This window comes from Octopus sinensis, linkage group LG7 (genome assembly GCF_006345805.1).
Source record: "Octopus sinensis linkage group LG7, ASM634580v1, whole genome shotgun sequence".
NCBI classification, from domain to species: Eukaryota; Metazoa; Mollusca; class Cephalopoda; order Octopoda; family Octopodidae; genus Octopus; species Octopus sinensis.
The window spans coordinates 29,481,467-29,492,659 of NC_043003.1; the positions used below are offsets into that span (position 1 = coordinate 29,481,467).

The following is an 11,193-nucleotide window of genomic DNA, read 5'->3' on the forward strand; positions in this document are numbered from 1 at the left end:
TTCATATATATATATACACACATACATATACATACATACACACATTCACATATATATATATATATATATATATATATATATATATATATATATGCATGTATATACATATATACATTTATGTGTGTGAGTGTGTATTTATGCGTGTGTGTGTGTATACATTTGTATAAATGTATGTACATAATATATGTTCATTGTCTATTCATGTTATTATATGTTGAACTTCCCTAGATCGAATTAATCAATTATACAACCAACATAAAGAGTTGCAGGATCAGCGCCAGAAAGTTCTCAAAGAAATCCTAGTAAGTTCTCCACTCTTTATTTTAAAAACATTGTACCTGTTGTATGAGGGCTATTCAAACAAAAAAACAAGTTTTGTTTAAAAAAACAAAAGCTATTGCTTCACTTACTTTCACAGGTATCTGTGCATTTCTTGAGTAAATTATTGGGTTGTCTGGAAAGTTCATGCCAATTTTTAAAGAAAGAAAAAGGTCAATAAATACTTGCCATTACATTTTTAATCAACCAAATATGAACCATTTTGTTGCACAATGCATCTCCATCTTTCCTTTAACTTGAAAATACCCTCTTCCCAGAATTGAGGTGGTTTCATGGCAAAGAATTCATCAAGGTATCTTTTTATGTCATCCAAGGAATTGAGATTTTTACCATTAAGACTATTCTGCAGAGACCTGAATAAGTGTAAATCCAAAAGAGCAGCATCTGGTGAATGTGGAGGGTGGGGTAACACATCCCAGCCAAGCTGCAGCAATTTTTGTCTGGTTCCCAAAGAATCAAGTGCCGAAAATGAACTTTATTATCTTCCATTTTAAAGGGTTTCAGAATTAACACAGGTTATAGGAACATAAACCTTCTTCCATGAAAAGATAGCTTAAACTGTGTTCTAAATGGAGGTGTAGTCAAATCCTATTTTATGGAGTCAACCATGTTCTAAAATAAGTCAAAATGTAAGCTACTATAAATTAGCACAAACTTTCCGGACAACTAAATATTTTGATCATTCTTATTGTTTGAAACTGGTGGTCTCTTAGGGTAGATTTCATGTTCAGGAACAAATGGAACAACTAAGGGATGGCAAAAGGATAGGAAAGGCATCCAGCCATAAAAAATCTTCCTTAGTGAATTCATTCTGAGCCATCACCTTCATTTTGAGCTGTTTAGACAAGTATTTTATTGTCATGGGGACAATGATAGAACCACCTGCAACAACTGATTTTTTAATTTCAACAAGCACGGCATAGCTTTAAGTGCAGGTGTTTCCATAGGAACAAGTACAACAGTGTAGTTAATAGTTTTTTTCTCAACCACATGATTTTGGGCTCAGTCCCATTATATGGTATTTTATGCAAGTATCTTCTATATAGCTCTGGGCTGACTAAAGCTTTGTCAGTGGATTTGATAGATGGAGACTAAAAGAAGTCTGTTGTATGTGTGTATGTATGTGTATGTGTGTGTCTGTGTGTGTATTTATATTTTCTTGCCTTGACATCATGTGATGGTTGTAAGCATCATCATTATACAGGAGGTATCATTCATTGTCAGTCTTCTATGAAAACATTCTGTCTAGGGGAACTATTATCTTGCACAGAAACAGTTAAGGGTTGGTGACAGGAGAGGCATCTGGCCATTGAAAATCTGCATTAGTGAATGAATTCCTTCTGAGCCATGCAAGCATGGAAAAAATGGATGTTAAAACAAGATGGAAGTGGAGGTGGAGGAGGTAGTGGAGTTGGCAGCATTGGCAGCAGTATCAATGGTGATGGTAGTGGTGATGGTTGAGGGTGGTGATGGTTGAGGGTGGTGGTGGTGGTGGAAATGGTGATGTTGGTGATGCTGATTGTTGTAGTGGTTGTAATGACAGTGGTGGTTGTACAGATGATAATGGTGGTGATGGTGATGGTGGTGGTGTTGATAGTACTGATGAAGATCTTATCACTTCTCCTTCCAGGAACAGAAGCAGAAACATTTGAAAGAAAACACAGATCTGGCATCTCGGTACCGCTGGCAGCAGAATCATCTCATCTACCTACAGTACTGCTTTGTACAGCAGACTGACAAAAACCTTCATTTGGAAGAAACTCTGAATGACCTAAGACAGGTAGGCTGAGAATCAAGATGTTGTTGTTGTATATAGCTATATACATGTACACACACACGCACACATACACACACACACGTATTTTGTTGTGTCTGGAGAGAGTCAGACTGCCTTAATATGTTACACATTCACTGGTTCAAATTCCACTCATTTATTATTTATATATATTTTTTTTCTTTGGACGTTGACAACATCCATTGACAAGGTTGCAAAAGCAATGAAAATTTTGGAAGAAAAAAAAAATAAGTGAGTGGAAATTGAACTAGTGAGTGTGTTATATATCAAGGCATATTAAGGCAGTATGGCTCTCCCCAGACACAACAAAATTTTGTTTCAACACACAAATTCACATAAAGAATTTTGCAAACCAGATACAAAAACGAAGTATATATATATATATATATATATATATATATATATATATATATATATATATATATATGTTTATATATACATTAAATAAAATGAGACAACACAACTAAGGCGGTGTGGAATTCATAGGACATTTATAAAGAGAATAGTAGACTTACAGCTATTTCTGGGATATTAGGGACATCCTTTCATCAGAGATGATATGAGAGAGTTAACTAGATGGGATTTATGTCTCCACACTATCTACTTGTAATAACAAAATATGAACTCCTATTGGAATTTACATACCATAGACAAGAAGCATTTCTACCCATTCTACATAGCACTTTCCTTGGATAATGGAACTGCAACTGTAACAATCCTACATATATTTTTACTTTTATTTTTATTCTCTTATTTCCTTTTATACTTCCTATATCCAACCTTTTCCAGAGTAACTCCTTATATTGAACTCTACTATTTCCCTCTAGTTGACTCTCTCATATCGTCTTTGATGAAGGGATATCCATAATATCCCAGAAACAGCTGTAAGACTACCTTTCTCTTTATAAATGTCCAATAAATTTCACACAGCCTTGGTTTTGTTGTCTCATTTTATTTAACATATCCATGTTCACACAAGGCCTGCATTAGACTCCTCACTCATATTATTATCAAACCGAGAGTCTAACTACGGTCTTCCTGTAACACTTACACAGCCTTACCTGCCATCTTGGGTCTTCTGGATACCAGTACCTCTCATATGTTTATATATATAAACATTTGGATGCAAGTATGGTTGTGTAGTTAAGAAGTTCACTTTTCAACCATATGGTTTTGGATTCAGTCTCAGTGCATGGCTTCCTGGGCAAATGTCTTCTACTATAAGGTTGGACTGGCCAAAGTATTGTGAGTGAAGTTGGTAGACAGAAATTGTGTGGAAGCCTGTTGTACATATGTGAATGTCGTGTTTGTCACCCAATTCCCCATTGCATAACAACTGATGTTTACTTGTTTACATCCCCGTGATTTTGCACTTCACCAATAAAATACCGTAAATCCTCGAGTATAATCCGCATTTTTATCCCAAAATTTAAAGGTAAAAATTCCTATATACGAGGTTAAAAATGAAAATTATTTTCTAAGCAATGTCCGAGTCTCTATTTGCTGTCCGGCAATTTTTATTCAGACGCATTTTGTGATGTCGGGCGCGAAAATACCTTAAATCATCCATAACTTGCAGCTAGCAACATTTATTAAACGTTATTACTGTTATTGGAGTGGCTGTGTGGTAAGTAGCTTGCTTACCAACCACATGGTTCCAGGTTCAGTCCCACTGCGTGGCACCTTGGGCAAGTGTCTTCTACTATAGCCTCAGGCTGACCAAAGCCTTGTGAGTGGATTTGGTAGACGGAAACTGAAAGAAGCTCATCGTATATATTACTCTTTTTACTCTTTTACTCTTTTACTTGTTTCAGTCATTTGACTGCGGTCATGCTGGAGCACCGCCTTTAGTCGAGCAAATCGACCCCAGGACTTATTCTTTGTAAGCCTAGTACTTATTCTATCAGTCTCTTTTTGCCGAACCGCTAAGTGACGGGGACGTAAACACACCAGCATCGGTTGTCAAGCAATGCTAGGGGGACAAACACAGACACACAAACACATACACACATACATATATACATATATACATATATACGATGGGCTTCTTTCAGTTTCCGTCTACCAAATCCACTCACAAGGCATTGGTCGGCCCGGGGCTATAGCAGAAGACACTTGCCCAAGATGCCACGCAGTGGGACTGAACATGGAACCATGTGGTTGGTTAGCAAGCTACTTACCACACAGCCACTCCTATATATGTGTGTGTGTTTGTGTGTCTGTGTTTGTTCACCCAACATCGCTTGACAACTGATGCTGGTGTGTTTACATCCCCGTAACTTAGCGGTTCGGCAAAAGAGACCGATAGAATAAGTACTAGGCTTACAAAGTCCTGGGGTCGATTTCCTCGACTAAAGGCGGTGCTCCAGCATGGCCGCAGTCAAATGACTGAAACAGGTAAAAGAGAGTAAAAGAGTTATTAATGTTATTTCTTTGTTTTCTGCGAACAAAATGCTCAAAAAAGCTACACGTTTGCATTATGTTATAGATACAATAATAATAAAGGACGCTACCGTATACATTTTTACAAACCAAGGACGTTATATAGACCTCCTTGACTCAAGTTAGAGAAGGGGAGCATATTATACACAAGGTTTAGGTTTTCAGAGGTATAGCCCCCTAAAAATCCCCTGCTTATTATACTCAAGGGCAGACTATACTCGAGGATTTACGGTAGGTACCAGACTTAAAAAGTAAGTACTGGGTTTGATTTGTTTGAGTAAACCTTTCAAGCTGGTGCCCCAACATGGTTGCAGTTCAATGACTAAAATAAGTAAAAGATAAATGTTCTTACTTTTTGATTTGAAGCTTCAGGAACAACATTGTGGAACATCCATTAAATACAACACTGTTAAATTGAGTTTTAAATTGAAGCATATTTGATAAGCTGTCAAAATTTTCATTGCACAGCCTGGTCACTGACATAGTTCCACTAAGTAACAGTAGAACTATGTTGGTTCCCAAATCACAGATATGTGAAGAATATTCTGACACTTCTTAGAATAAATTTAAATTTAGAATAGACTAGCAGTATCGCCCGGCGTTGCTCGGGTTTGTTTTGACCCTTTAGAATTGGAATTTTTGAAAAGTAAAAATTTTGCATTATGTAGCTTGTTATTTTCTTTAAGTGAACATTTTTCTGGTTGAAATACACAAAAAAAATGGCAACATAGCAGTCAAAAAATCGAAAAAATAAGGACTTTCATAGAAAAACAACACCTTTTTGATGTAAATAATTTTTGGTCTTAACATGGTCCGATTTGAATTTTTTCTCCTACGGAAGGAAGAATAAGCCTTCTTCTATCATGTTCTCAATTTTGGTCAACTTGCGCCGCAGGGTCTCAGAGGAGATAGTGTTAGTTGAAGGCTACCAAACCTGCCATACACAGATAACTTCAGCTTTATATATAGAGAGATTTAACAGCTTGGCATATTATTAAATGATTCTTTCATCATGTAGTTACTTTAGTTTCAATTCACCATCACAGATCAAGTCATGTTCTAGACAAGCACATTCAAGCTTACAATTCGGCTTTTACAATATGTACATTGTTGTGCTGGAGCAAGCAACTGTAGATGCAGATATGGCTGAGTGGTTAAGAGACCTGCTTCCCTACTATGTGATCTCAGTCCCACTACATGGCATCATGAACAAGAGTCTTCTACCATAGCCTTAAGCTGACCAGTGCCTTGTGAGTTGATTTGGTAGATAGAAACTGAACGAAATTTTGTAAAAGTATGTGTGTGTGTGCATGCATGCGTGAAGTGTGTGCATATGTATGTGCGTGTATCCTTATTTAGGCATCATTTGATGATTGTAAATGAGCTTCACCTTCAGACAAGTAATGTGCTTCATTTCCAATCTTCCACATTAATCTGGTCTGGCTATGGGGAAATAATATTTTACTTGAAAACATGTGAGGGATGGCAACAAGAAGAGCATCTGGCGTCAATGAATTCTGTCTTGTGAAAGCATAGAAAAGAGGATGTTAAATGATGATGATAATAAGGCGCAAGAGTGGCTGTGTGGTAAGTATCTTGCTTACCAACCACATGGTTCCGGGTTCAGTCCCACTGCATGGCATCTTGGGCAAGTGTCTTCTACTATAGCCTCGGGCCGACCAAAAGCTTTGTGAGTGGATTTGGTAGACAAAAACTGAAAGAAGCCCGTCGTATATATATATATATGTATGTGTGTGTCTGTGTTTGTCCCCCCAACATCGCTTGACAACCGATGCTGGTGTGTTTACATCACCATAACTTAGCAGTTCGGCAAAAGAGACCGATAGAATAAGTACTAGGCTTACAAAGAATACGTCCAGGGGTCGATTTGCCCGACTAAAGGTGATGCTCCAGCATGGCTGCAGTCAAATGACTGAAACAAGTAAAAGAGTAAAAGAGTATAAGGCGGCAATCTGGCAGAAACATTAGCACGCCGGGTGAATGAGATCGACTTTGCCTTTCATCCTTTCGGGGTTGATAAATTAAGTACCAGTTGCATACTGGGGTTGATCTAATCGACTGGCGTCCTCTCCAAAAATTTTGGGCCTTGTGCCTAAAGTAGAAAAAAAAAAAAATGATGATGATGATGATAGTGATGTTAATGAGATCAAACAGATCTTCCTCACTTCATCTTTGATGTTCTAAATTTATAAATATACCACAAAATGCTTATTTTCTCATGTACTTTTTGCAGTTACTGTCCAAGCAGTGGAAAGTGCACCAGAACCTGCATAATTATTTCCAGTACCGTGGTAAGTACAATACGCAAAAGTTGCAGCAGCTTCAGCACAAATCTGATGTGAACCGGAAGAAAGCACACGACCTGAAGAGAACCATCGACGGCAACATCGATTCAATGACTTCCTATATTGATAAAGAGATTGCAGAGTCCATTCAGCGGAGCGTCAGGGTCAAAGAGAAGCGATATCAACTACCAAAAATTTCAACCCCAATAACCGGATGACAGAGTATATAGGTGTGTGTAATCTTGTGTGTAGTGTGTGTGTGTGTTTGTGTGCATATACATGTGTGTATATGTCCGTCAGTATGTGTGTGTCTGCATGTGTCTATCTGTATGTGTCACTCTGTGTACATTTGTATGCAGGCGTGTTTATAAGTATGTATGTATGCATGTATAATGATAATGATAATAATAATGATAATAATAATAATAATAATGATGATAATAATAATAATAATAATAATAATAATAATAATAATAATGGTTTCAAATTTTGGCACAAGGCCAGCAATTTTAAAGAAGAGGATAAGTTAAAATTTTTGAACCCAGCATTCAACTGGTACTTATTTTACCAAACCTGAAAGGATGAAAGATAAAGTTGACCTCAGCAGAATTTGAACTCAGAACATAGAGATAGACAAAATGCCACAAAGCATTTTGCCAGGCACAGCAATGATTCTGCCATCTCTCTGCCATAAAATAATAATATATACATACATACACACACGTGCTCACATTCATACACACATACATTTAATACTTGTATGTTTAAAACAGTAATATCATATACTATACATAGCTTTTTGTTTATTTTGTGGTACACAAATATAAAATTGCTTAACACTGACATATTTTTATTCATATGTATGATTAACATGATTATTTGAGCTGGAGTTTTGTTGTTACATTTTACATTTAGAATCACTGTGCATATCAGCAGTAAGAACTTAAATGACTAGATAACTCATAATGGTTTAAATTGAGTTCACTTTACTTTCAGCTAATTTTCATTGCACTTGATTAAACAACAAAACAAAGCCTTTTGCTGTCATGTCAAAATCAATTTATTTCTTTTGTTTAAAATTGAAATAGAGTTGTACATGAAGTATCTCTTAAACACAAAAACTTACAGAATCCTACATAGTATAGTATTTCTGGAGGGTTATTCTGCCAATAAAAAAGCATGCACTGGTTATACATCACTTCAGTTTTATTACCACACAATTAGATAATGGATCGATTGATCTCAATTGATTAATTCATCAGTCTGTTGAGGTTCTTTCATCACTGTCTGTGACCTTATCAATGACTATGTGCCCCTCAAGCACCTCTTTCTTCTCAACATTTATTGCATGTTTATCTCTTCATCTTACATGACTTCAATCTATTTCTAAATGTTGAATCTTTTCTTATCTTATCTATGTAATGATGGCGGTCTCTCTTTTATCTCTTAATCTCCATATATATTTAGAAAGTGCTGTGACGTTCTCCAGCTGCCAATGATGGAATGAATCATTGTTACACTGGAACAAGCGACTTCTGAATGAATATTCTGCTAAACCTATATAGCCTGTCAATGGAAACATCAACATGGCTAATTTCTAGGCATTTACATTGTTGTAGGTACCACTGAATATTTCATAAATTTAATGCCAACATCTTCCGTTCTCTGATTGTTTGCAATATCTTTTATCTTTGCAATGTGACTTCCAATTGCTCTTGCTGAGTCTTGCATGCAGATATAGCTTTCTTTTCTGTTGCTCTTGATGAACAGCTGGTGGAATTTGTGGCTGTTTGTGAAACATTTTCTGATCAAGGTAAGAAAATGTTTTGTAACACTGCTTTTCTTTTTTACATCTATGTTGTATGGTGAGTTATACCATATTACTTGTCTCTGCTGACTATTAGGTCAGTTGCTTGTCTTTTAGGTTTGATGAATATTTAATTCTTCTTCAATACTGGTTGCATGTTAGTGCTCTGTGGAAGTATTCAGTGGCCCTATTAAAGATGGTGTCATTAAAGGACACTGTGCTTTTTATCCTGCCTGATGCTTGTAGATACAAGTGCATATGTAAGGCATGATGCTATTTGGTTCCTTAAAGGGCTTTGTAGAATTTTTAGTTTAAGTTTAACTCAAAGACTTTACAGCTAAAGTAAACTTTGTGAGATTAAAATATCAAGAAATTTTATTATTTTATGGTTACTTTTACTGATGCCCTTGGTTCATATTTATTTAATGTAATAATTTAATTAAAAGAAATGAAGAACGTTTAATTTATTAAATTTGTTAAATATATTCAAGGTTGAAATTATTCATACAGCCGTCATTAATAGCATTTCAGCTGTGACCATCCTATGATTTTTTAGTGGCACCAAGGATCATCATCATAATTTAATATCCGGTTTCCATGTTAGTATGAGTTGGACAGTTTGACAGGATCCAACAAGTAGCAGGACTGCATCAAGCCCCAATGTTAACTTTGGCGTGGTTTTTACAGCTGATTTTTTCCATTGTACCTACAATACCCTTGCATACAATTTCAAGCAGATGAGTTGCTTGTTATTATACACACACTCTTTGATGTAAAATACTTTTAAGTTCTTTGTTCAACTAAACATTATTGAATTCCAGCATCTTCCATTCTCTGATTGTTTGCAATATTTTTTATCTTTTCAATGTTATTGTTGTTGCTGTTGTTGTTGTTGTTGTTTTGTCTAAGGGATAATTACAAGTATGAAGAAAACTCTGATTATAAGGAAATCCTCAGCTTTGAACAGATAAAATCTGCCACATATACCAAGTACTTTTCTTTAGTTTGTATATCCGACTGTGTGAATGTAAACTTTGTGGTAATTATAAAATTTTGGCTCATATGTATGAATATTCAATTTTTCCAATTGTAGATATTGTTGAAAAACGTATATGATGAAAGTTGTTTATAAGAGGATGAGGTTGTAAATAAAAATGTCAAATAACAAGGAAATAAGAAAATTATATTTACCACTCCACAAATATTTTATTGATTTGATTATTTTGATGTGTACAATATGTTTTAGTCAATGATTCACTTGTTATTCTATGTTACGTTATTTGCTATTATAAATGTTTTACCTCATTTTGCAAATTTTGTACATGTATATGAGGTAGTATAGTCACTTTGCACAACAATACACCAGTCCTAGCATTCCTACCCCTTTTGAAGACTGGCCAGGGAGTTGTTTTTGTAAGGCGGTCGGGGACCTTCTGCAGCTTGCTCTAGATCTCAACAACAGTGTTAAAACATCAACCTTTGAGCTGCATTTTCATCTTGAGAAAGAAATGGAAGTTTGCAGGTGCTAAATATGGCAAATAGGGTGAGTGTGGAAGTGATACTATGTTATTTTTAATGAGAAATTCACAACTGAGGAGAGCTTGGTTACAGGGTGCATTGTTGTCATGAAGAATCCAAATCTTCATACTCCACAGATCCAATTGCTTTCACCAAATCTCCTCCTTCAAACACTTCAAAATATTGCAGTAGAACCCTCAATTGATGATCTGTCCCTTGGGGATGAATTCTTGATGCACAATACCACATCTCTGAAGGTGACACTTGTGGCAGGTCTTCCAGCAATGTTCATCCACTTTTGAAGTGACTGTGTCACTTGAAACATTGTGTATGACCCATTGCCTCATTGCCTTAAGCTTTCCAAAGCATGCTCAGTAGTAGACTTCCCATGTTTAAAACAAAATTTTATGCTGGCTGTTTGTTCCAACTTCCTGTCCAAGACAAGATCGCAGACTACAGCATACATGTGATCACAAAAACTCAAATTTCACAACTTGCAAAGTAAACACAGTAATGTCACTTGGCATACTCCCTCATGAAGTTCACTGCTACCTCTCACTGTGCATGCAACCATGTGCTGCTATTTGTTGGTGCACTACAGAACTAGTCTTGGAACTTTTTGATACCACCTTGTATGTATTCAAAACTACCAAAACATATATGCATACTTACACATGGGTACATGATTTTACAAATGGGTTACATACATTTTCTGAAGGTTTTCACAGAACAACAGGTTTAGTTTATGCAAAAGCTGTGCATTTACAGCATATTTAACATATTCCATGCAAAAGCTGCAAATGTATATAGTAAGCATTATTATTCATATTCACTGCAGAAGTTCCTAAAAGACAATAATTCTTGTACACACATGAGAAGGCACCAACACATTTTGGCCTTCTGAATTTTTTGTCTGTAATTTCAAATTATTTCTACTTTTTGTTCTGCTTAAATCAAGAAAGATATGCATGATATCTTATAAGTTG

General features: G+C 35.9%; 1 protein-coding gene across 1 annotated transcript in view; it reads left to right on the top strand.

Annotated features, from left to right (window-relative positions):
- The window catches only part of LOC115214361 (restin homolog), an 88,381-nt gene extending 81,228 nt beyond the window's left edge, over nt 1-7,153 (top strand). The window contains exons 18-20 of the mRNA XM_029783555.2: nt 229-302; nt 1,970-2,119; nt 6,831-7,153. Of these exons, the coding sequence (XP_029639415.1) occupies nt 229-302; nt 1,970-2,119; nt 6,831-7,100 (494 nt within the window). The 3' untranslated portion in view covers nt 7,101-7,153. The remainder of the gene's footprint in view (nt 1-228; nt 303-1,969; nt 2,120-6,830) is intronic.
- Nucleotides 7,154-11,193: the final 4,040 nt, after the last annotated feature.